Source organism: Phaethon aethereus (assembly GCF_964289735.1).
Source record: "Phaethon aethereus genome assembly, chromosome: 1".
Lineage (NCBI taxonomy): Eukaryota > Metazoa > Chordata > Aves > Phaethontiformes > Phaethontidae > Phaethon > Phaethon aethereus.
Genome location: NC_138575.1, coordinates 69,381,702 through 69,408,597, shown reverse-complemented (window position 1 = coordinate 69,408,597; position 26,896 = coordinate 69,381,702). Strand labels below are relative to the sequence as shown.

At 47.0% G+C, this 26,896-nt stretch overlaps 1 protein-coding gene across 1 annotated transcript in view; it reads left to right on the top strand.

Moving 5' to 3' along the window:
- The window catches only part of CACNA2D4 (calcium voltage-gated channel auxiliary subunit alpha2delta 4), a gene marked incomplete at both ends in the record, with an annotated part of 131,319 nt that overhangs the window by 44,465 nt on the left and 59,958 nt on the right, over nucleotides 1–26,896 (top strand). Inside the window, 9 exons of the mRNA XM_081997832.1 lie at nucleotides 2,620–2,691; nucleotides 7,281–7,342; nucleotides 8,032–8,099; nucleotides 8,238–8,283; nucleotides 9,734–9,831; nucleotides 11,862–11,955; nucleotides 13,316–13,411; nucleotides 15,570–15,697; nucleotides 18,955–19,035. Coding sequence (XP_081853958.1) covers nucleotides 2,620–2,691; nucleotides 7,281–7,342; nucleotides 8,032–8,099; nucleotides 8,238–8,283; nucleotides 9,734–9,831; nucleotides 11,862–11,955; nucleotides 13,316–13,411; nucleotides 15,570–15,697; nucleotides 18,955–19,035 — 745 coding nt within the window. The remainder of the gene's footprint in view (nucleotides 1–2,619; nucleotides 2,692–7,280; nucleotides 7,343–8,031; nucleotides 8,100–8,237; nucleotides 8,284–9,733; nucleotides 9,832–11,861; nucleotides 11,956–13,315; nucleotides 13,412–15,569; nucleotides 15,698–18,954; nucleotides 19,036–26,896) is intronic.

Below are 26,896 nucleotides of genomic sequence, written 5' to 3'. Positions count from 1 at the left end.
TGCTGAGATAAACGGATCTGATGGTATAGATACCCACTTAAACAGGCAGGACAAACACACTACCCAGCAAGAGGATCAAAGTAGCTACTGTCACTAGTGCAGGCCAAGTAAAAAGGGCCACACTAAAGGAACCTGGGAAGTGGAAGAGTGTCAAATTTGAAAGCAAACACGATGGGACTGGGTGTGAACCACGGAAAGCAAGACAAAAGTAAGAGGCTTTACATGCAGTGGAACCTCCAAGATGCAGGTTGCCAATGGCTTTGTGTGGGTTCAGTGATGTCTTTTAGGAGCTCTGCTCCCATTGTAGTTTTCTCTCTCTCCGGAGTCACTGTTCCTCTCTACCTAGCTCGCTATTTTACAAAAAAATAAAAATCCAGGAAATGAGAGGTCTTTGCTTTGCTGTCATATTTATTTGGCTAGCAGGTTCCTGTCTGACCAAATAACATTGATACTTGAATGCAAATATGATGCAAAGTGTACAGTTTCTGTCTGTAGGCAGAGTAAAACTACCCAGTGAAAAAAAAATGTCAAAAGAGGCATGAAAAACAAAGCCACTTTGTGTTCCTGTACTGCATCTTCCAGAAGAAAGAAAGGCTGGAGTCACTGAGGGTACAGAGACATTCAGTGACATGAACGGTATCTGCAGCGTGACTTCAGCAAGTCTAGAGACTCTCAAGATACATCCACTGCAGCAGAAAGCTGCCAACATTTCAACACTCAGATTTGCAGCTACAGTATTAGATCAATGACAGACTCAACATCAGTTGCAGTATAATCTCAGCAACACCGATAAGCAGCAAACTCAGACTGGAAAAATATGCCCAAGTGCTAACGATGTGTAATACAGCCAGCTGCTAAAAAGAAATCCAGGGGAGGGAAGATGGCACTGTCTGGAAAATACCAATTGTACTCTCTGCAGCTGGGCAGCAAGGAAGTTTGGGCTTGCAACATGGGGATATTCTCAGCATGAGGGGAAAAGGGAAGGGTTGAGGGATCCTTCCCAGCAGTCTAGGAGCTGTCACCCAAACAGATTCTCTTCAGCGTTGACAGAATCACTGGAGAAGAACCTCACCTGCAAAGATGTTGAAACCAAATGGCAAAACACCTAGATGTTGTGAGACTCCTCAGGTAAACTGTATGTCTGTGTTGGTTTGAAACTACAGAAGCAGACAGGGAAAAGGAGTCGGCAGCACTTGCTGCCGGTGATGGGGACAACACAGACTCGTTGCCCTGGAGCAGGAGAGTTTGCTGTTTGGGTTGTCAGGAACGAGTGCTTCAGCACGCACCAGACAAGCCCTCTGTCCAAACTCTGCTACACATCTTTCAAAGTGGAGGCCAGCTGTTGCCAGAAGTGTCCTGCCTAAAAAGGATTGAGTCACCAGGACCGTACCTGACTTCTCAATGCAGGAAAAGCTATTAAGGAAGAAGGAGCAAACCAGCCCACAGCCACTGTCACCCACGGGCTGGGCACAGGACAAGCAGTCTGCCTGCAGACTAGCTGGAGCTGAGGAGATCCAAGGAGATCTGATATCCACTGATTCCCTTCACTGCCTTATGGGGCAACGAGAGATACCTGATATTCAAGAAGATATGGATGAAGCAACAATATCTGAACTAAACTCAGAGCCCATAGAAAATGCTGCAGGCTGTCAGACCAGAACAGAGAGCACGCCGTGGCTCTGGCAGGAGGTCAAATGCTCTTAGCCAAAAAGGAGTAATAGTACCTGTCAGTGTTTTGATTTCCGAGATGTGGGCCTTGAGAAACACAAGCTTTATATTCTAGCTCTGTAAATAACCCACATTAAACAGAACTGTGGCCCTGTAAAGCAAAAGCAGCTGAGACTGGCCAGCACCTGAATGGAGGCCTGTCTCTGGAAGTAAGGAAGCAATTTGTGTGAATGAATCCGTTACTTCCCACCTTTTTTTCTATCCAGGCTGAAGCAATAGGCTGATATGCTCCAGCAGGCTGGACGTAAAGTCAAAGCCTCCGCAGTTGTGGAAAAATTCCCTGGCTCTTTCTTGCAAGTGGCTGGGAGTGACTGTGAAAATTACATTTTGCCTTTGGAACCTGTATTAAATAAAGTGGTCTCCTCGCTGCCTACCCTGCTATCGTAGTCTTGCTTTGCTGCGTTAAACAGCTGCTTTGCTGCACCTCAGAAGTGGTGCTGAATACAGCCTATAATTTATAAATCGGTTTAAAAAACATCCAAGAGCTTTGGAATCGGTCTGGGGGAGTTAGTGGGTTTCTCAGGTGTCTCCTTTTCCAGGCTCTCAAAGCACCGTGCTAATGACTTTCTGGCTGCCTAACGGTGAAGTCTGAAACTTGGACTGGCAATTTCATAGCTTCCAGGTCCTTTCCTTTCACTAAAAAGACACATCAACAAGCTTTCAGCATAAGCTGTTATTATTCTGTGTCACTTATCAGCCTGATTGAACAAGGATCCTGACCACTGAGAACAGGTTTTCAGTTTAAAAGAAGCAAGAAAGAGCTGTGGGGTGGATAAAAACCCTACAGTCACTCTTTTCTGCCAACCCCTGTATGTGAATGACAAGTGGCTCTATTAATTCCTGTCCTGCCCTGCCTGGAGATACTAATACTAATCTTGTTCACCTCTGCAGCTGAGAACTGCCATGATCAATGGGGAAACGGGCTACCTCTCTATGGATGTGAAGGTCCCTGTGGATAAAGGGGTAAGAAGTTATCCTTCTGTTCAGGTCAAACGAGAGAGGGAATGGGAAATAGATGCTGAAGAACCAAGAAGGATGTGGTTTTAAGGTTCAACATTTCTGAGTGTGAGGATTTTATTGTTTCACCACATATATAACACATGTGCTAAAGACATAAAATAGAGCATGGTTAGGAGTGCTCTTTATACCTACCGACATTCTGCTCTCACAAAGGTATTGGAAGTGCCTCACAGCTCCATACTTTGTCCAGGCAAAGCCAAAAGGCATGTTGTTCCTTGTTTATAGGGCTGTGAAATGGAGATCTTCAAGAGTTTAGAATGTGGGAGACTATGCTGGTCTGACCTAGACAGAAAGAGGTTTGGAGACTATTTTGCAATTCCCTTTCCCTACCCAAAAACACTCACAAAAACTGTCCCTTGCTGTCAGAATCTGATTTTCTTTATCCAAGTCCAGGATTAAATTTCTATACAAATATTTACAGACATTTTATGAAAAGTCCTACTGAAATGGAGACTTTTGAATGTTCCCTACCACGTCTAATGTAGAGTTATACATCTTCCCTTGGAATCAGTGCAAAATCATCTTGTACATTTATGTTCACTGGTACTTTTTCATTCAGGTTTATTTAACTCTTCTAAAGATTTTGGCTTTCATCATGGACCTGTTGGAGTGGGTCCAGAGGAGGGCCACAAAAATGATCAGAGGGATGGAACACCTCTCCTGTGAGGACAGGCTGAGAGTCGGGGTTGTTCAGCCTGGAGAAGAGAAGGCTCCTGGGAGACCTTATTGCAGCCTTCCAGTACTTAAAGGGGGCCTATAAGAAAGATGGGGATAGACTTTTTAGCAGGGCCTGTAGCAATAGGACAAGGGGTAATGGTTTTAAACTAAAAGAGGGTAGGTTTACACTAGATATAGGGAAGAAATTTTTCACAGTGAGGGTGGTGAAACACTGGCACAGGTTGCCCAGAGAGGTGGTAGATGCCCCATCCCTGGAAACATTCCAGGTCAGGCTGGACGGGGCTCTGAGCAACCTGGTCTAGTTGAAGATGTCCCTGCTCATTGCAGGGGGGTTGGACTAGATGACTTTTAAAGGTCCCTTCCAACGCATGCTGTTCTATGATTCTATGATTTCCTGTTAGGAAGTATTCGAGAGTCCTGCAAGCTACACTGCCCAGAAGGCTTTCATATTTCAGGAAAATTTCCCATTTTTTATAGAGAGCATTTTTTTCAGCGATCAGGCTGGCTGAACTGCTCCCATGCTAAGCCACAGTCAGCACCGGTTCCAATAAACCAACTGCTCACAGCCACGGCTGAAATGGTGCCATTTCCTAATGAAGACACCCCTCCGTTTCCTCTGAATGGTTGTACCACTCGATCTTGTAACTGAATTATCTTTCTCTATTTTTGGTGTTTGCAACTACCAGGTACCTGTTCAATGGCTTTGCCCTTCCTCTCCTTGGCATTGCCAACAACTGCATTTGAGATACTTGCACACTTTTCAGTCCAAGCAGGTTTTTTTGTTCCCTTTGTCTCTTGTATCATTTCTGGTATGCAAATACCAGGTGCTGAATTATTTGAGTACTCTTTCCCTGTGGCTCTGTAGAGAGCATCCCTTCTCTGCAACAGGATATTTCTGAAGAGGGAGCCCCAAATCTCCTTTCCACTGTCCCTTCAATTTTTTCTCCCTCCCACAGCTGTGCCGGAATGGCTGCTGTTGTTTCCATGTTTCTACGCTATTTTTTCCAGTTGCCATTTTTCCATGTGAATTCCAGTCCTATTTGCCCAGTCCTTCTAATTTTTAGGGCTCTTTGGAATTTTTTTCAGTATGCAGAGAAATGCTGTTTTATTCTGTTTTACAGATCACTGTACATAAGGGCTCCCAAGATAGAGTCGGTCTGTTCCTCTTGTCAGATCTTTTTCCCTTGATGCCCTGTTGTTTTCTGTTTCTTTTTGTTTGCAGTACTGCAGCTGGTTCTCACTCCGCATCTTATTTAAACCCACTTTAACTGAGTCTTTAGAATAAAATTTCATGAGAAGCTCTTTCAAGTGCTTTATGTAAACCCAAATACATTGCATGTCCTTTATTCCCTTCATCCATTATCTTTGTTATTCTGTCAGAAAAGCAATCAGGGTTTTCCAGCAAGATCCATACTTTGTAAGTCTGGATTGATTATTTCTCTAGCTTAACCTCATTCTCTGTCTCTGTGCACCCTCAATAACCTTTCTTCTGAGTCATCCAAAGATATCTTTTTTAGTTCAGTATTTTAGGGACATCTTTTTGCTCCCTTACTCAGGGAAACAAAGATAACAAAATGTAGCCTTGGTAAGAGATATTACCTGTTTTATTCTGCAACTCTGCAAGCCTTATGAAGCACAATAGGCGACTGAAGCTGAGTATGTGACAGTTTTACTATTATCAGAATACACACAGAGCGGGGACCAGAACTGAAACTTAGCAATTCCCACTTGTAACTCTGCTCGCTGATGAAGCAGAGCTGCGGTTGAAACAAAGAAAGTGCTGACAGAGCCTTGAAACAAAGAGAATGAGGCAGTCAGACAGCGGAGAGAAGGGCTGAGTAAAGGGGACAGAAATTACTCTGTCAGCCATGTAAACGTTGATTCCTCAGATTGATCTCAGGAAGGGAAAAGTAAGACCCAAGGACAAGGGGCGGTTATTAGAGAGACCTGATGGCAAAAATGCCTTTGCTTGCAGCTAGGGTACAAAAGGGTTGTGACTGAAAGCAACAGAGCAGGGTCATGGTTAGGAGCTGTGGCAAACCACTGATGATGGCACTAGCCAGAAGTGACTGCCTAGTACAGTGACAACACCAAAACTGGAAATACATGTGTTCCCAGACAACAGGTGGTAGTCAGCCATCCTACTGCTGTGCCAACGTGCCCATGTTCTTGTCGTCTGCCTTGCTATGTGGCAAAGTCCTGCCTGGTCTTCCTCAGAGCCAGTTGGCTCCAGGGTGCCTCTGCTTCTCTCCCTTCCCATGGATGAGCGGTGATACCTCCAGCTGGCCAGCCACCCCCTCTCCCTGCCCAAACAGAGGTTTGCCCTCCCTCACAGGCACCAGTGCTGAGTGGCTGCATGTGCAGAAGAGGGGCAGGTGAGGGGAGCAAAGATGAGCAGAACAAACACTGCTGAAGGAAAGGGTCTCAGAGTAGTGGTGCCCCCAGGCCATTTTCTACTGCATCATCCTTTACTCCAGGGGAAGGCCTACACCCCCAGGTCTCCTTCTTCCCATGCCTCCCCATCTCCACCATCAGATCAGACTGGCAAGGAAAGGGAGGCTTAATACCTCTTGTAACTTCCCCACAGTCACCAGAACACCACCATGCCATGTCCCTTGAGGGTATCACGGCACTCCTGGAACATCTCATCTCAGCAAAAGACTCAGACCCTGTTGCTCAACAGTACACAATTGCCATGCATGGAGAGAGCGGGGAGGGAAGGGGGTGAGCTGTCTCCCACCTCTTCACCTACCAATAACCCCCATCCCCGTCAGCCCATCCACTGTGTGCACAAACTCGGGGCACACTGTGGAGCTGGTGCTGGCTTGCCCTTCATGCCTCGCTCCACTTCCACTGCTGCACGGCTTGAGCAGGTTAGAGCAGGCACGACTTTACCTGGGGAACACTGAGTTTTCTGTGTTCACTCCCTGTCTCCCACACACATCCTCTCACCTCGTTTTCAGACTGGGGCTGGGATTTTAAACATATTAGGGTTCATATACCGGCATAAAGGTTGGATAGAAATTTTCCAAAAACTTTTCTCCTTTGGAAAAGACTTCCACTGAAATCAACACTTTTCTACAGGAAAAGGCCAGTCTGGCAAACAGCTGAAGTTCTGAAGCAGCTTTCAATAGTCTGAAATGTCTTCAGTTGAAATGTCAACCTGCAAAAAATATTTTCATGTGAATCAAAACAGCTTGGACTTGAATCAGCACTTTTGTTCAATTTGAAAATGTAAATTGTTTCTTTTAGTGATGTTTTCTAACAAAATTGGAATATGTTAATGTTTTGTCCCAGTTTGGCATGAAAGCAAATGTCAGGAATCTGAGCATTTCCCACAGGAGTGGGGAGACTTGGCCCCAGCTGCCCACCCACACAGATATGCCATCCTGCCTCTCCTCCGGTCCCACCTCTCCTTCCTACCTGCCCCACTGAGCCCCCTCCTCCTGCTCGGGATGATGATGATGATGTGCAAAGCCATCAAGGTTGTTCTGTACAGCAAAAGAGCAGCAGGGCCCCCAGCGCATTGGCTCGGAGGGTGCAAGAGGGAGGGCAGCTTCCCCCCATCCCTTCCTGCAGCCTGTGCAGGAGCCCTAGAGCAAAAAAAGTTTTAACTGAAGCCCTAGATGGAAAGACAGACTGGCTCTCTGGATCCTGAAAGTCACAAATTGCTGAATATGCTGAATACTGCACATTCATCCCTGCCTCCAGCCAGCCCTAGCAGGGTGTGAATTGTTGGTAATGATCAACTGCTTTTGCTTAGCCTTGGCAACCTATATCCCAGGTCCCCATCACCACTATGCCTTGGTCTGTCAGATGGTCTCTCACTTTCTTTTTCATGCTCTTTATTCCAGAAACGAGTTCTCTTTCTCACCAATGATTATTTCTTCACGGACATCAGTGGCACACCTTTCAGGTGAGCAAGGACTCACATGACACCAATATGGTGTATCAGAAGTCTGCCATCAGGGACAGCAAATTGGTCCCTTTTCTTCATAAAACTGGCTACAACTCATGAGTAGAGCAATGTGAATAAAAGAAGTCAGCTTCTTTGTTCCTATAACCATTAAAATATTGGTTGAGGTCAACTCAAAAGGAATATTATGATTTATCTGAAGGTCAGAGTCCAAAAGCTATACCTTAGGTGAAGCATGTTGTTTCATTTCACAGAAATGAGACATCTTCAATTTTCAGTTCCACTGAATATGTTTTATGTTCTGGTGTATGGCTCTAAACAAAACATTGTTATAAACTGAAAATTATAAAACATCACACAAGAAATCAAGCAAAAAATTTTTTGCTTTTTTTCCCCAGCAGAAATGGTTTGAAACTAGCACAGGTTTGAGAAATGTTATTGTTGACCTGAACCTACAATGTTGGCCAAAAAATTGACAGCAAAAATGCCTCATAGTTCTACACACAGGTTCCTTAGCCTCTTGTGCTGAAATTGGATCTCACTTAATCCTCTTTTGATGATATTCTTTTCTTTAATAGCAGTGGAGGGAGTTAATGTCTTTAAGGGTTGTAATTGCAGGGAACACAGTGTCATGTTTAGGGGTTACACCTCTCCTTGCTGACAAGCCCTGTTTTCCCTCCTGCCTGCAGCCTGGGTGTTGTGCTGTCCAGAGGACACGGGGAGTACATTCTGCTGGGGAACACTTCAGTGGAAGAAGGTAGGTTAATCTGGAACAGCCACGCTATCCTAAGGGACAAGGTAGCTACTCTGAACTTCACTGCTTTGCTGCTTCTTCACAGCCTGTATCTGTCTGTTTGCTGCCTAACTGAATACTCTATGCATTATCTGGTTTCAGGTTTGCACGACCTGCTCCAGCCAGACTTGTCTTTAGCAAATGAATGGTAAGCGGAGGAAATCCTGTCAAGGACACAGGACTTTGTCAGAAGGTTTTGGCAAAGTTCCCAGCAATTTGGCTTCAGTTCACCACCCTCAGTGGCCTAGAGAAAAAGCAGTGCTGTTCAGGGGCTGTACCTGGAAAGACCTGACTGCCTCTAAGCAATTCAGTTTCACCTCTTCCTTTGGGAGATCCCACCAAGGCCTGGCACATCCCTCTGCTAGGAAACATCTCCTGAGACTTATCTTCAGTATTCTGTGCTCAGACTTATTTTGTTCCTCCTCGTGTGGCTCAGAATTGTGCTACAAAACCTACAGCATGTCAGACTTGTCAGAAAATTTGTTGTAAGCTTGGTGAGAGATTGAAATGCTTTTTTAAATCCTAGCTTATATTTGGTTGGCATTCTTCTGAACTGAGCCTAGACCTAATTTCTAGTGAACATGGACGTGATTTATGACCCCTGTTTCAGTAGCAAGCATAATTTATGGGTTTGCTTGGTTTGGATACGAAACAGGGTGAAGCATGGCACTTTCCATTTATTGCTGTGAGGTTTGGGATTTTCATGAACCCAGCATTCAGTTACACTCAGGCACATGAACCAAGCCTGTATCAAAGCCAAAATAACTATATTCAAGAAGCCCCGCAGCCCTTCACACCTCTCATTACACTGTCAAGTTTCACAGGCAGCGCATTAGAGACACAAGCAGTGACTTCTCCTTCTACTCCTAACTTGCGGTGTCAGTTTACCACACTTTACATATTCATTTCTCTTAGACTTCTCTCATAAATCACTCCTTTCAGCCCCTTTATGAGTTGTGATTCTCTCTTACAACCCCTTCCTCTCCCTTGTCCTGACAATGAAGTGGTCAAAATTGGAAGCATGATTAGAAGACTGGTTTCTTTTATAATACAGAGCATTAGTAATACATTCTCCCGCTTCTCCCCAAACTGTGTCCTGAGGCTCCTGCAGCTGTGTCCTTTTGGGGCAGCTTTTGTTGCCATCATTCCTGATCTCACATTTTGTTTCTCTGTCTCTTGCTTCTTCTGCTCCCAGTGCGGTCTTACTCATATTGCACATGACCCTCTGCTTTTCAGGTCTCTCCATCACATTGTTATTGTTTATATAGACACAGCTACACACCTTACACAACATGTAATACAGATAACTGCTGGAAGCATTTGGGACTGCTGTGTTGCATTGTAAGCTTATGCCAGAGAACATAACAGCAGCCCTGCTAAACGCAGCAGTCAGATTAATTGGTGTTCGGTTTATTGGTAGGGTTTGACTTACAGCCACATCGTTAGATTTTGAGTGGGCACAGCATGCAGCAGCAGCAAAATCTTTACAGCCCAAGCTTTCTTGCTGCATTTTTGTTTGCAGTTACTATCTTCCAGGAGCATTTCCTTGACTGTGGTTTCTCTTTGCCCTTGTGGGCTTCTTCTCCTCTCCCCACCAGGATTTACTGCATCACCGACATTGATCCGGACCACCGGAAGCTCAGCCAGCTGGAGGCTGTGATCCGTTTCCTCACCGGAGAGGAACCTGACCTGGAATGTGAGTCCCAGGCACTGAAAAGGCGCTGCTGGGGTTTCCCTGTACCCATCACAGGGGAGAGAGGACTGTGACAAACTGACTGGTGTCAGACTGAGCTCCTGTGCCACCTCCTCACACAGGCAGGACTGAACTCAAGCCCAGTTTAATTCACAAGTGGAAATGAGCTGAGGGTCCACTTCTTTGTCTCTGTCAGAGGATTTTTTTTCATTTCAAATCTGTCACATAACTCAGCCGCATTGAAGGTCTCGGCATAGGAAATACTGAAAAGTGAAAGGCTTGAATGGAGCTTGGTGGGGACTGCACACCATGTTTAAGACAGACTGACCAGAGGGCGTCAGTCATCATCCCCCTCTGGCTAGAGCAGGTGATGGCAGGAGGAGCCAAGAAAGCTGCTGTGACTACTCTGCTCCTCAGGGCCTCAGCCAGCATCCTCCAAGGGCTGCATGGTGCCATCTAAACAGACGGATTCTTTCAGAACAAGGGTTATTAATTTTCTTTTCCAAACACAATTGGTAACTGATTCGGGGGAAAAAACTCTTACAGAATTATTATCTTTCCTGCTCTCCTTGCTGGTCTCCCCTTGCACCAGGTCCCATTCTCCAGGCGAGGTGTAGCCACACAAGCAGCTGATATAGCACCACTATGGAGTGGGACTTCTGCTGCGGGGCAGGGGTGGGCAGGTCTGCATGGGAACCCCCTACAGCAATTTAGCTTTAGGATGTCCTTCAGCCCACCTCACTCCCCACAGCTTCAGCCCCCTTAGTTGTGCCATGTACAAGCTTTTGCATGTAATACTCCACCTGAGAGGCACAAACCTTTGGCACGGTTTGGATAGGGATCTCTTAAAACTAAAACCAAATGTAATCCAATAATTGCTCCTCTCTTGCACAGTGTAAGCAGACCCCTCCTGGCTGTCTTTGGAGGCGGCTGAAAAGAGGAGATGTATGAGTTGAAGAGGCCGGGGAGGAGAGTTTCAGGAGAGCTGACTGTGAGAAACATGGAGATTTGGAAGTGCTGGAGGGAAAAGAAATAGGATTTGGATACATCCTAGACATTTGGTGCCTGGGGAGGAAAATATCTGCTGGTGAGCTCTGTTTTTGAGGTCTGAATGACAGCAAGGATGGAGAAATGGATTCTGACAGCTGTGACAAAGAAAGGAGAAAGAAAGTTGGGAGAACTTGGGAGAAAAGCTTAGGGGATGCCTGGGTCTTCAACCCAGTAAGTGGAGGCAGAAACACTGAAAAGGGGTGGGGGGTGGCTCTATCTAGAACACCACTGAAAGGGGCATATCTGCAATATGATAGCCATCACATTCTCACAGCACGAAATGAATGCGGGCAGGGCAATGCAGAAATGAAGCAAGTCAGATAAAGGGGATCTTAGAGTATGCTATTTAGCACATGGCATATTCTAACCTTCCTAAACAACTCTCAGTCCCAATCCAGGCTGGACTAAACTGGTAGACTAGACTGGCTTGAGCATCTGGGGGGAACCAGGACAAGACAGCGTTTTGTGAGATTTACAGGAAGGACAGAAGGGTAACAGAGAAGCCAATGAACACAAGGACAGAGTAGAAGCCATGAAGAAGTCACCTGGGGCTTTGAAGAAGCTTCTTGAGTGGAGTGGGATGTCTGGTGTCCTTCTACTGGGCACCTAGAAGAAAAGTCAAAGCAAGGGCATTGAGGCAATGGTTGTGGACAGCCTGCTCAACCAAGGAGACAGTCAGAGTGAAGACATTATGAATAACTTTCTTTGAAAGCCTCTCGCTTGCCAACACTTTCAAACCCAAACCCCTTCCACTGAGTTTGCAGGGGAACCAGTCTGATGATCTTAGTATAACATCTGTTCTTGAGCTCTCTGACATTGAGGACAGTAGGTCCTATTCTCAGCCCTGCAAGGGGAGGCCTCTTTTTGTGCCATGTTGCTTCACTGCCCTGGGCCAGGCAGATGCTCCATAATAAGGAACTCTCTAACACATCTAGGGAGGGACATGTCTTTCTCTCCTGATTCTTGTTCTCTCTTCTTCTTAGGTGATGAGGAGTTGGTCCAGGAGGTGCTGTTTGATGCAGTTGTCACTGCACCCATGGAGGCCTACTGGACAACACTAGCCCTCAATATGTCCATGTACGTGTATGAGAAATTAATATGAGTACAACACTGTCGAAGACACACATCCAGATGCTATGGGCTTACACAGTGCCTGAAACAGCCACAGATCCTTTTACGGCATCTAAGAAACTTTAGAAATAGCTCAAAAAGCTGATAGAAATAGCTCAATAGCTTTAGAAATAACTCAGAAAGTGTCTCTCAGGAGTCGACTCCAGCAGGTTGGGCCTTCTCAGGTGAGCCTTTAGTTTGGTGAGTTTACCTGAATATCATTGGAAGACAGCATCCAGATGTGTCACTGCAAGCACCTAGCCAGTTCAGCACCAGTTCTTTGCAGCACCTAATTCAGATGCACTGCATTAACCTCTTTAGTTGATAGAGTTTGGTATCTCAGGGTACCTGAGACCATTTTGGTTTAAAGTTATTATGAGTTATTTCCCTATGCATCAGTTATCCCTTTGAACAGCAGCAGTGCAGTTTGGCTTGACTTCCCATATGACTATAGCAGAAGTTCCATCCCAGGTGGCAAGGAATTTGCTCCTTATCAGCAGTGAAGAAAAGGGAGTTTCATCTTGTCTCTGTTGGTGACGCCTTCACATTGAACTTCAGGAAGGAAGCGGACAGGCTAGCTTCAGTAAACAACTTTCTACTTCATCATTTCCAGTGAGGCACCCGTTGCTTGTAGTATCTAGTTTCATGTCACACAGATCTACTTTCAGCAGACAACATGCTACTTACACAGATGTGTGGCCATGGAATTCCTGTCCCTGTTTCAGTTACCAGTACTCCTACCACTAACAAAGCTTGAGCCAGCAGCAATCATGCTAGGACACCCAATTATCAGCACATCTTTAAATGGCTATGCCAATACACCCCCCTCACTTTAAGGCCACCACACTGCAGCCAGCTCTCCACCATGTAGATGTCCCCTCTGTGCCCTTGATACCTCCAGGAAGACGAGTCTGAATCAATCTATGGCTTCAAAGTCAGGCTGCTACCCGGCCCATCCTGTGCATGCCTGAGATGGCCATTCTCTCTCTGCAGTTCCTCTCCCTCACTTCAGCCTCATGAAGGCAGCTTGGAGCAGGGCTAGCAGGAGGAGCTTATGGTCTACTTACAAGAGAACCAAATGAGCAAACTTCAAAGGTGTGAATCTAGGTACAAGTCTTAGCCTGCCAATTGTTAGCCAGTAACAACCTGTTGCCATTAGCAGGTAGGAGCCAATGTCACTCCTGGTGTAAATGGGTTATATTGCAAAGGAACTTGGGACCACACCTCCAGGTGTGGCTTCTAGTTTGAAAGGTCCTCACCCTTGGGCAGGGAGATGGCAGTTTTTCTGAGAACTGTTTGCTTTTGCTTGTGTGTTTCTGTTCCACAGGGAGACCGAGGCAGGTGTTGAGATGGCATTTATGGGCACTCGGGCTGGACTCATGAGGAGTGCCCTATATGTGGGCTCTGAGAAAATTTCCAACAGGTAAGTCCCTGACCAGCACTAAGGGTTTCTCTCAGTGACTCTGAAGGGGCAGCACAAAATCACCACCAGTCTTTAAAAAAATGTATTTGGGGAGACAGAACAGAAAGGAAAGAAGCAACACCTTGGTGGCATGGGTGCTGATTTAGAGAGCTGGAATAGTAGGGATGCTTTGTCTTCTTCTGGTCCTTTTGAGTTTTTCTTAAAATACTGTCCCAAAGTGCATTCATTTCAATGAAAACCTTCAATCATTCCCTGATTTCAGTCAGCTAACAGAGAAAATATCCACAGTGACTACACAACCCCAGGACCATTTTGCAGTGTGGAGGCTCTGCGCTCCAGTGCCCCAGTGACATTCCAGCTTGGCTAGGTTTGATCTTTCTGTCTCAATTCTTCTTTCGGGTTTATTCTGTTCTGCCTCTTACATTGCCCACATCGCAGTAGTATCCCAGTGCCTTCCAGTGAGGCATTAAGTGATGTGACTGACATCTGTCACATACGATTCATTCTCTTGTCCTCTCCCTCAAGGCAAAAGTGTGTGTTCAGTGGAGGGTTTTGTCATGGAAAGGGTACAGTTTGCATTTTTATTGCATTTTGAATATGCAAGCTGGTGCACACTGCTGTAAGAAAGGACAGGTCACAGAGGCACACCAGCAGATGGAACAGAAGGGGACACTGTTGGTGGTGGTCCTTAGCCTCTTGGCAGCTGTTTCTCTGTCTCTCAGTTCCCCAAACACGAGTCGTACATTCAAGGCAGAGAGCTCGGCAGTGCCTGAAAGATAACACTGTCAGCCACACTTTTCATGTTTTTGAGGGAGTCTGGATAAGTCGGAGTAGTCAGGCTCTCGTGACAAGGGAGAAAACAACGTGTGCTATAGGCAGCTGATATGATGATTCCCTACCCCACACCGCTCATCAGCAGCATCGTTCAGTGCTTTTAAACAGCCGCAGTCACGACACTGCAGTGACAGACCCCTGCACGTCACACAAGGCGCTTCTGGAATCTCCTGAAAGGAAGGAACTCTATAAATGAGTAATTATCGTGATGTCAAAAATACACAGCGAAACAAAAGCCTGACAACAAAGAGGATTTGTCAGGCAAGATGTAGGGACCTCCAGGGAAGACAGTGACCTGGTTTGCACGAGGTCTCTCCTGAGCACTCGCTGCCTGTCTTGCCATGCCCTCAGCACCCACCCTCTGGCCTTCAGGAGCACCCCTTTCCCCAAGTACTTCACTCTGTGCATCTCTAGTTCAGTATTTAGCCACAGCAACATGACCTTCAGGGGTTTTTGTTTGGTTTGTTTTTTTGGTGTGGGTTTGTTTGGGTTTTTTTTGTAGGGGACCATCCAATTCCCTTTTCCCACCTGATCCCCATTCTCCTGCAGTAATTAACGGCCATCAACTGGCCACACGCCACCTTGGCTTCCCTCGCCCACCCGCTCACGCCGTGCCTCACTCCTCAAGCCCGGCCTTGCCCCTTGCTCCCTCACGGCGTAACCTGCCAGGCCTCCTGCGGAGAAGGCGGACATCTTCCCTCCCGACCCCCGCCAGGCACTAAGCCCCAGAAGGCCGCGGCAACCACGGCCCTGCCGCCGCCGGCACCGCGCCGGCCCGCGGCCTCCTCTCGCCCGCCCTGGGGCTGCGGCGGCGCCGAGGGCCTCGGCCGGGGCAACAGCGGCACCTGGCGGACGGCCGGAGCGGCGCGGCGGCGCTGGCCGCGGTGCGGCGGGGAGCGGAGCGGAGCGGGGTGGGGGCAGTGGCGCGGGGTGGTGACGGAAAATGGCGGCAGTTGTGCGGGGGGGGCCAGCGGCTGGGGTCTGGCCGTCAGCGCGTGGGCCCGGCCCGGCTACCGGTGGGAGGGCTGAGCCCGTTCCGGGCGTCGGTCACTGATCCACACCCGCCGGGGGGTGCGAGGCGCAGGGCGGCAAGGCAGCCCCGGCCGCCTTTCGGTAGCGAGAGACTCCTCGCAAACCATCCCAGAGTCCCATGAGGACCCTGGCGTATTTCGGTCACCCGAGGATCTCAGGGCTCCCTCCGGAGCCCCAGGTGATGAGATGCAGGTGATGTGCCCAGCCCCGGGGGTCCCACTGCGTCGTCCCAAGGAGGGTTGCTGCTCCTCCGTATGGTGTACAAAGGCTGCCCTGGGTTTTCTCCCTGCAGGAAATTCCTGACACGGAAGGACAAGGAAAGTATCTTCACCATGGACCACTTCCCTCTGTGGTACCGCCGGGCGGCCGAGCATCCCCCCGGGAGCTTCATCTACAGCATTGTCTCAGAAGATGATTCAGGTAACCCCTGAACACCCAAGCAGAGGAGAGGGGAAGAGAAAGCTTTTCACATCTTGTATCCCATGCCACACTCTTCCCGATCACTTTATCACCGGTTCCCACCTAAGGGGAAGTGCCGAGACCCGGCCTCTTGGCGTTATCTTCGCACCCACGTAGAGGCAGAGGGGTCATGGCCGAGATACTGGACGCAGCGGAAAGACAAAGCTACAGGCTGTGGGGAAGGCAGTCGGGGCTGTGTAACATCAGGTTCCAGAGGAAGTGAGGGACTCGTGGAAATGCAGGGCCTGGGGGGACCAAAGGATTTAGGGAGGCAGGGTGGCAGGGAGCACAAGGTATTTGCGGGGCTGGAGAACACATGAACAAAGAGAAGGGAAAGGGAAAGGTATCGCAGAAGGAATGAGACAGGAGACCAAGCCTGGGAGGGAACATCATCAGGCATATGGGTTGACAGTGACAGCCAGGATTGATGAGGGATCAGCAAGCACTCAAGAGAGGAGGTGTAAGTTTAGAGGATGTCACTTTTTCCATCACCACTTTCCATGACAGGAAGGGATGGGTTTGTTATGGAAAATGGTGGAGAAAAAGGGAGGGCTTTCCATAGCTCCCGCTTGGTGAGGCTGTCTCATTGGGCCCTGCGTCCATCCCATCATACCACTAGAATATGGCATCTCTTGCCCAAGTAAGGAGCTCAAACATGAGAGGAAAGCAAGGACTGGCTTTTCAGTGTCTCTTGCTTAGGGTGTTTATTCCTGTGAGTTTGCAGGGCCAGCCAGGACGTCCTCAAAGGCTGTAAGAGAGCAGAAGAGCGTAGAAAGAATCAAAACAAAACACTCATGTGAAACTCCTACAAACAAGGCAGAAATCCTCTCTGGGCTCCTCCCTGGCCCCTAGCTCTCCATCTCTGTCACAGAGCTCAGCACTTCAGCTGTTAAAGCTTTTTGTGGCACGGTGGTGGGAGGCTGGTGGGTGGGAAAGCAAGTAGCAAAGAGGAGAAAACCAGACTGGGAGGCAAGAGATGAACCAGGATGTAAAGGGAGAGGGGTGGAAGGAGAAAATACTTGAAACCTTCTGCGAAAGCCTCTCTCTGCCCAGCACCTGTACGTCTCGCCTGAAAAGCAAGTGTGGAGAGAAGGGCAGGCATGGCAGGAGGGACCTTTTTTTCCCCTGCATGCCACAGCATTTGCTCTTTGGAATAGAGCACTGGTTAGAAAACCAGGCAGTGACACCCCGTGGGGCTTCCTAGGGCAGCCATTACCCAGGCCACAGCAGTCACTGCTGGGTAAACATTGGGATTGTGTCTTGATGTACCTTTCTTAGAAGTCACAGGTAGTTTTGCATGGATAAAGACAGAACACAAGCAGCTGCCACTGTTTTTTGTATTACATAGCTATTGGTCAGAAGCTTCAGTCAAGTCCAGGACCCCATTCACCTGGAAACCCTACAGGCACATTGTAAGAAGTAGTTCCTAGCCCTGAAGACTTTATGCTCTAAGCTGTAGGGGAGGTTGCTCATCTCTTTAGAGATGAGCAGCTGAGCTTAGAGAGACTGTGATCAATGAGATCACACAAGATGCCTGTGAAGAGCCAAGAAATAATACTCAGTGCTTCTGAGCCACGCTGCTTCGTTATCAGAGCAGAGTCCTGGCTCTTCCTTGACATACAAAGAAGCAGGGGTACCCCGCCTTTTGCCGAGAACAGGCCACCCAGTCTCTTAAGAAATTCTTGATGATTAGATGCCAAAGTCCCCCTTTCATGTTTTACACGACTCAGTACATGTGTGCCCTGTGACAAAGGGTTTTCATGGCAGATGCACTTCTCATCACATGAAAGGGAAGAGCCTGAAGACCTCCCTGTTGGGGAGGAAACCAGCAGGAATGGCTGCAGGTCATCAGAATAATTTATCCACAGCACCACCTTCCAGTGTCTAAAAGTCCCAGAGAGAAGACGACAGCAGGGAAAGCTCTGCAAGTCAAGTAGAACTGTTCTTGCAGCCCAGATCTCTCACGTGGTGGGTGTGGGCTGTTTTTTTTTTTTCCTAGAGATGCTAAGTATATTTTGCTTCTTTGATCCGTCCTAGGAAAAGCAAGACATTTGGGGTTCACCGTAAAGGCAGGATCAGGGTCAAGGCATGTGAGCATAAGTTGTCTGGGTATTTGTCTCACAAGGGCTTTACTATTTCTGACATCCTTGAGCAAGTTAATCTGGCTTCAGTCCAAAAAAGACCAAAATGAGTGAGAGACTCCAGACTAAACTTTGGTAGACACTGAATCATGCTCTGGACACACTGAGTACCACCTAGAATGATGAAGGTAGAAATGGAAAGCAGTAACAAATGCTGGAACTCTTGGGAAGGAACGAATCCCTGACCCATCTGTCTAAGCAAGAGATTTCTGTACAGCACGCGAGGAGGGAATCAGTTGCAGGCTAAATCGATCATGTTGACCTTCAAACTGTCTCCTGGCAGTTCCAACAGAGGTGCCCCAGCTGAAGCTAATCTAATAGCTTTAAAAAAAATACAGAAATGGAATCTGTCACATGGACAATTGCAGACTGAAACAACTGCACTAAAAGAAGAGGGAGGAGGTGGGATTCAGTTGCTTAAACCTATCCAGCCATGCTATTTTAAATGCCTGTGGGAGCTAAGGATCTGCACAGGGCTGGCAGATGTGACATGAGACCTACAGGATGCTTAAAGCAGCAACTAAAGGATAATTGGGAGACCCTGGGACATAACAGAGTTTAGGCAGCAAAGTCCCAGAAGACTTTGTTTCTAAAATGGAGCCCACCCTGGAAGTACCTGGAAGTGCTGTGTCTGTCTCTCCAGTTTGTAGTGTTGGCCTGGCTTGGGTAACAGAGCTAGGCGTAAGCGTGGCCTTTGCTGTGTGACAGCTGGTGTCAGAATTACCTGTCCTGCTTCTCCTCTGTCTACAGATTTTAGCTGGTGCATGAAGCAGAGCAGCTTTCTGGCCTAAGAGAATCTCTACATGCCCAAAATTGAGGAGGCCACTCCTTTGCATTTTATGCTGAAGATGCTACTTTTATCATGGGATGTTATCTAGAAGAAAAAAAGAATCTACTCACAGCCCCTTAGATTGCTTATGTGTCTTGAAAGATGCAGTTCTCCAAACTCTTGGACATTTTGGGGTTGAGGCCTGTGTACGCACTGGATGTGAAAGTGTGTGTGCAAGCTGATCCCACTGTGTTTTACTTGTCTCTGGTGGTAAGCTAACCAAGCCTGCTGTATTTGTGTCTTGACAGAAGGAGGTGATCTACCAGAAGTGGTGACAGTGAGCACGGCTGTGGCTGTGTCTGTGGATGGGAAGATGGGTATCGCTGCAGGTAGGACATTCTCGTTTCTCTTTTTATCTGGAATTAAATGGTTGCATCTTGTATTGAGAGTGGGAGCTGAGAGCTGTTACCTTGTCATTCAAGGGAAATGACAGGAGCCACAATAGCTTGTGATGTTGAAAACTAGGCTAAACAAAGAATATTAGAACAGGTACTGAATGGCTGATAGGCTTTTGAAAGTGAAACTGGCTGTTTGAATGGAAGCTTCCTATCTTCAATGCTGGTGAATTTGTGGATTGAAACTATTTCTCTGGAGCATGAGTAGGCTGAGAAGTCCATGCAGGTTTTGAACTGTTTGCAGGGGTTTTGTTTTGTTCCAAAAACACTTTTGGTTTTGGAATAACAGTACATTCATGCATTTCCATCGTTTTCTGAGCTGAAGAATAACCTTTGTTGATGGAATGGGCTTGTTGCTAGATTTCTGACTCAGAGATTGCCAAACTTATCTTTATGTCTGAGCTTTAACTCGTTTTGGCAGACCTTCACTAGACTCTGCGTCTACTTTTGGAAAATTCATAAGCACATTATTTCCAGCAGAACCCCAAAGCTTTTGAAGCTTTACCATTTTCTGCAGCAATTGCTTCATCCTTTACGGAAGAAGTGAAACAGAGCAGCCATTTAACAAAACAAAGCAACGTTAATCAATAATGCTGGCATCATATCCAACTACTTAAACGCTCTGTGTAGGAATATTGGGCTAAGAGAAGATGTTGCTCAGTGGATTTTTTTTTTTTAGACCTCAACCATTGACTAAGGGAAGAGGTTGATGGAACAGGTAATGGAGTAACTATCACCATAAACATGCCGAGATGCAAAGCGGCTGGTGAAAGAATGGTTAGTGTTAATGGAGTCCTGTATGGTGGAAGGAATGACCAAGTAGAATAGATACCAAACAACAACTTTGTTATAGGAGTATCCAGTAGAGAGAAGGCCATATACCTACCAAGACCAAGATACCTTCAGATCAGAGAGTCAGCCATTGCTTTTGCCTAGGCTGGGTAGCATACAATGAATGGTCTTCAATACTACTAATCAGTAAAACTACAGCAGTTTAACTTCATCTGATGAAGCATTCCTTAATTTCGAGGCTTTCAGTAAGTTCCAGTTGAGAGTGGTACTCTTTAAGTATTACCAGGGCATTGAGAAAATACTTATAAGCTGAAAGAGGGGTGTTATGAAATAGCACTTTTCACTAAGGTACCACTATTTCAAGCCCAAAGCCAGAAAATTATTATGAAGTCTGTCCAGAGACCCCTGTGAAATAGAGATGATTTCAGTAAAGTTCATGTTAAATAGGTGCTTGGGTCATAGAAACTGCTCTCAAAAGTGATACTAGCTGGCACTGTTATAAATATACCCAGCAGAGAATAAAAAAGCATTGAAACTGTACCAAGGGTCTCTGTGCAGCAATGAAGCATTTTTCTAAGCATGAATTTGGAAGGAGAAAAAAAACATTTTTTTTTTAAAAAGACTGTTTTTCATGGTTCTTATTCTTCCCTTTCCTGACCTGTGAGTTAGAGGAGAGGCACCTAAGCAGTTCATCTGGCACTCAGCATAAATACAAGGAAGGAAACTTCTTGGTGGAAGGGCTGGAGCAAGAACAAATGGCAGGAGGATCTGCCCCTGACAGAGCCATTTCTCTTCTGTCAGCAGTGCTTTTCACAACCCCTGTGGAGATTTCCACCCGCTCAGTTATGCTGAATGCTGTATTGACTGTCTGTGTGGACATGCTGTGAAGAGGCAGGATCCTCTCCAGAGGGCAGAGGAGGGTGGAGAAAGCAGTAGAGGATAGGGAAAGAAGTCATGATAAAACAATAACAATATGGTAAAAATTCTGTCATTTGTGGAAATGGTACAGAACAAAACAGTTTTCTCGCTGGTAACCACAGAAGTTGAGACACAGATATGAATTCTCAGTTGCTTTCATTCCTTAAAGGTACCACGGTCCCTATCACTAGCAGGCACATTAAGTGACCTGACCACAAGTACTTTCTGCTTCCTTCCACACATGGTACATACAGCTGGCTGTTCTTCATTCGCTGTTTCTTATGCATTGATGAAAACTACCCATATTTCATCAAAAGTATGGGCTGCATGACAGCACTGAGGGAAATAATTTCTCCCAAAGGGTTCAAAGTCCTTTAGGCTCCCAGCTGTAGCCTCCGTTGACTTCAGTGAGAGTGCAAGGGTTTACCAAGGTATGTCCCATCTGCTGGCTTGGGCCCAAGTTTACACTGTGTTTTGGGGGCTTCAGGGAGAAAAAAGGTGCTATATCTATATTACCATTTGCTTTGTTTCCAGTAGTGACTAGGTTCATCATATGAATCTTTCATAGCAGTAGTCATTAAAAAAAAAAAAAAAAAAGGAAATAATTGTGGCCACACTACCTATTGCGATACTATGTGATCTTGAGGATAGCAGCTTTGAGAGTAAGGATGTAGGTCTCTCTTCATCTCTCCTCACATTAATATAACCATCTTGATTATAGGCTAGGACCTGATTCTAGGGGACTTCACCCCACAGCAGAGGCTGCAGTGCAGATGATGCTGGGCAGTGCTGCAATACCATCCCAGGTACAGGAGAGAGGTGAAGGAAGGGGAGTGAGTGGAGACACGGCAAGAGGCAATCAGAGCAGAATGGGATGCAGATTGTTGTTGTTGTTGTTATTGTTATTGTGATGGCATGTACCAGTTTGGTACCCAGCACTGGTTGCCAGAAAGCCAAATATCTGGGTAGGCTTGTGGTTTCTGACTAAACGCAGTCACAGTTCTGTAAAAGGGGAACAACAGAGACTTTTTAAGTGCCCCTATAAAAGTGCAAGTGGTATGAACTGGCCTGTCATTATGCCACTGATTGTTACTGTCACTTGTTTGACTTGATGGTGCTTGGGGGGGGATTTGTAAGCGCTCTGAAATGTTCATTATGCATACAGTGAAAAATTAAGCTCTAGGATTTACAACCATACCTGTGGGGAGGGAGCACCCCCAGTGCCCCTGTGGGGATGATGCCAGTGACAAGGAGCATTGGGCCCCTGTTGTTCTGGCAGCTGAATGGCAGTCCTCAGGAAGACAACACAGGCCTGGATGCTGTCAAGGCGTGAGGGAGCAGTCAGCTGGGATTAGAGAGCAGCCAGGCTGGAGCGCTGAGAGCAGGTATTGGGGGGGAGTACAAGGGCTTCCTTCCTCCCATTTTGGTCTGGCCTAGCTCAGTAGGGAATCCTAGAATGGGTTTGGGGGGAGTCCCAGATGCTTCTCTGGCCATTAGAGATGCTGCTCCACACAATGACAGGCGGGGAGGTAGCCAAATTCAGGAGGGAAAAGCGGTGTCCTCTGCCCTGCCCTACCCTGTCCCCCTTTCACCATCCTTCTCCTTCCCCTGTGGGCCAAGCCCCTGTACCTGGGGCATGAGGGGAATGTGCAGAGGATTCAAGGTACCCACAAGCCTCTTGGAGGATGTGGTGGAGCCAAGGCAGGGTCCGCTTCTGCGAGCTGAGTTGGTGTGGTCTCTTCGGTGGGAAGCCACACAGGCAAACCTACCCCTGGCTTGGCTATACCTGTTTCTTTGAATTAATAATACCTACCTGCTATATTGTGCTTTGGCACTTCAAAGCACTGCGCAAATATTAAGTAATGCCTGGATGATTAATTATAATTAATTAGAAGGCAGCTATTCTCCTGGGATGTCAGTCCAGTACGTTTCATGCACACTAACTTTGTTGGAAATGAAAAATAAGGAATTGTGATGGCACTCTCCCCAAGCCAAGTCCTGCCCCAGATAGCACTGTCATCTGCTCCCTCCCGTGAGTCAGTAGCCTGGGGCTTTCTGGTCCTCAGGGGATGAGAGGCAGAAATCACATGTAGTTGCTAACAGAAGCTTTTAGTGATTTAAAGCCCCAGTGAAACTGCTGGAATCTACGCAGGAGCTTAGCTGTCACTTTGGGCTTTGTATGACATCTCTTTCATTGCCTGACCTTCTCTCTGTTTGACGTACGTGGCTGTCAGCTGGCTGCCAGTCCCAACAGGGGCAGGTAGGGGTTTCTTTCCATTAGGTTCCTTGCCACAGTTGTTGTGTCTCAGGAATGGGAAACAGCCAATACCAGCAAACCACAGGGCAGGCACAGGCTCCGTGGTGCCTGATAAAAAAAAAATCCAAATGGGCACTGGGGAGATGCTGGTTTATTTTATATAATACCTCCCTCCTCTGTTTATATTGAAAGTTACTGTTAGTTTTTATCTGCAGTGACTGGACCACAGTGAAATTGTTATCCCATGACACCAACAGTACATACAGATATATTTGGGAAGAGTTCTAGGCAAGTTCAAACGAGGGTGAGAGAAGAGAAATGTTGTCTCTATTTTACAGAGGGAGTTTTGGGACACTGAGTTAACGCCAGTATCTTCAGAAGAGCTCTGTACTCGCCCCAGAAGCAGATTTTCAAAAAAGCTTAGATTTTTTTTTTCCAAAGTATTTGAAATCAATCAATCTGAAAAATAGATAGTGGGAAGTAATTTTGCCATTATACCTCTGGTTAAAATCCAACCTCTATCAGTCCAACAGAAGCCCTTCATTTGAAAGGCGATTACTGGCCAGCTTGACATCTCTCCATCCTCTTCCTTGGTCCCAAATTTTGACTACCTGCTATTTGTTACCAGCGAGCAGGGAGAGGAGGTGCAGGTGGCTTTTTCAACAGTGCTGCTGCTGTGGCATCGTTTCAAACTAATCTACAAACAGTTCTGTATTCCTACAGTTTTTTTGCTTGGGTGGATAAAACATTTTAACCTTCTCTCTAGAAAGTGACAGTTGCACCTGTAGAAGCTTCTAAAATGCATGGAAATAAGCTAGAATAGCATAAGCACCTTTTACATGGGAATAGCTGGAGAACTGAAATGATTTCACTAGGCTGGCTTGGAAACCAGCATAATGTTACCCATACAAAACCTGAGAGCAGCTGATCTCTTGAAAGTGTGCTGCAGTGTTCAGAAGGAATGCTGTCCCTCTTTTAATGCTAGAGGTTGTGCCAACATTGTCCCAGCACAGGGACCTCTATGAGCTCCCGAGGCATCAACAGGTACCTTCATGGAAATCACGGTCTCCCCAGCAGCCAGTGGTAGCACAGGTAGAAAGAAGGAAGACTCAACTCATTTCCAACCCATCACCTGCTATGTCTGGTTTCTGCCTGATGCCATTCCCTTCTGGCAATCCCCGAAGCCCAAGCAGTTTCACGGGCATCCCTTTGATCTGACAAAATGAGAGACTTCTGAAAGGCCCATGCCTTGGAGCTTAGTCATATAAAGTGTTAGGGGCACTCAGGAAGGTAGAAATGCTGATGATTTTAGTACTAACAGCAGCTATGCCCTCTCCACCTCTCAAGACACCTCTGGAGGCCGTTATCAGTTGGTACACATTTGGCTGGTGTAAGGGTTGAGCCAATACTCTGGCGGGCCAGGGTATCAACATTGGTTGATATCAACACGGTGCCATTGGTGTGCCAAAAACCAGTGTCTCTTGCATCCTTCACCTCTCCATCTGCCTGCCTGCCATCCATTGCATTCTACTTTACATACTGAGCCTTGGGGGAGAGACCTATAAGCATAAAGGCTGTTTTTTGGGGTGTTTCTGGGGCAGACACAAGCTCTTCTACGAGCCAGGCAAAAGTGATGGCGTTGCTTTATTTTGCATTGTCTCTGATCTTACAAACTCTGCCTTTTGCCAAGGTTTGGTATCAGTGCTGGGGCCACATGGTTCCCTGTTCAGAGCAGGTTGTCCTCCAGCCAGATCAGTGAACAGGCAGAAAGAGTAAGCATCTGCCTGCAAAACTCCATATAGATGTCTCCATGCATAGACAGTAACTGGTGACAAAGGTGTCAAATACGTTTATTTTATCCTCAAAAGAATGCTAAAAATACATATGTGAGATATCTTTCATAGAACTCTGCCCACCCTGGCTGGACATCAGCAATTTCCTTTTTTTCCGTGGTCTATCTTCTATCTGCACAGGCTGCAAAATCTTCAGCACAAGGATCGTGCCTCCTCCCTGTGTTTGTGGACTTTGCCTATTGCCTTGGGATGAGCTGGGGGAGAAGCGAAGACAATAGCCAATTCTGTAGAATAAATATTTCCCTGTAGTCTCAGCTGAGTGCCAGAGTTTGCACGCCGCACCACTTACTGGGAGAAAACCATTCAGTGAATCAGCCCTCCTTCCCTCAGCCCACGCGGGCAGCGCTTCACCCAGCACAGAGCGAGTGCCCCCACTGTGGGGTGGGTGGGTGCCTGTGCCCAGACCCTGCCCTCACTAGCCCCTTCACGGAATTTTCTCAATGGGATGCCAAAACAACTTGTGAGCAATGAGTTTTCTCTTTTAGGGGCTGGTGAGGCATCTCTCCAGGACATCCCCAACCCTGGAGCCTGTTCCAGGCTGGAGCTCCAGCCCAGCTCCATTTCTTGCCTGTGTGTGGCAGAAATCTTCGAGCCTAAGGTTATCCATCACTGCTGCCTCTATAGCTCCTCTGATTGCCATGGTTGTCACGCCTGAAGGGAAAAGAGCCCTTGACACTGGCTCAGGAGAGGCTTGCATACAGCCGGATTTTTTAGATTGGCACCCGGCGCCTTTGCCATGTTCCCTTTGCTTGCAAATTATTTGATATCATTTTAATTCTGAGCCGAATTAGAGCAGTGCACGGGTTGCCATAGCAACCACTTCCTTGTGCCTTTTGGTCTGACTCATTGCAGACAATTACTCTCTCGCGCTCCAGGATTCACAGATGTGATAGGAGAAGAATCATGTGCTGGGCTTTCAACTTTTTTTTTTTTTTTTTTTTTGCTTTTAATTTTCTTCCCAGCCTCTCTTGCATTAACTCCTACCTAGCCAGCATCAGCAGGGACCCGTGTCTCTGCCCAGGGCCACATGGGCCCGTGAGAGCGCGTTGCATGTAGAGTATGCATAGATGCACAACGTGTGAGGGTATTTGTGCACACGTGTACATTAGCGTGCGCAAACAGTTTCTCTGCAGTGTATTGTGTGGCTGTGATACCGGTCTGCATGTGCGCACAGATACATGTACTCATGGAGCGATTGGCACTTATGCCTGTCTGTGGTGGGGCTACATACTCACACGTGTTTTCTGTGCGTGTACGTAGGTACGTGCATGAGTAATCCCTGTGGACAGGCAGGCGTACCCAGTGTGTAGAGTCTGTCAATATGCACTGAGTATTCAGGGGGACTGACAAAGTGTGAGGGTCACGAATGGGCCAGGACCTTCTAATTGGAGCTGTGTGAAGATCCCCAGGTTGCCAAGCAAGTGGCATTAACACCTCTGACCAAGTCGGGTGCAAAGCTAAATCTCTGTGTGAAGGCAAGGCCGGTGCGTTACCTTGTTCACACCTGTCCCCCCACAACAGCCCATGTCTATACATCTAAAGTACGTGGAGTAAAGCGTGTTGTTCCATGCAAGGACTGTAGCCTTAGCACAGGTATAATTGATGTCATGAGCTGTATTAGGACCTATAGTTCAGCAGAGGAGCAAAGTCATGTCAGAAGATGCTGGAGGTATCACAGAAGCAGTCCATAGGTGTAGGGATGAAGGTGGTAAATATTACAGCAGAGGAGATCATAGGAAATGTCTTGTAAGATCATTTGGCTTAAATTCAGGCAAGGCACAAGCAGAAAAATTTTGCAGGGTGAGAGCCACAGAAACTTAGCAGATCTGAGGACAGCTCCAGGCTACTCCTAAGATATGTTCCTTTTGCCACCAAACTCAGCCTGTTTCCTTCACGAGTTCTTCTTCTCCTGCCCTACCTATACAACCTAAAGCACAAATCTCCCCATCATAAGACTATGTAATGGGACTTCTAC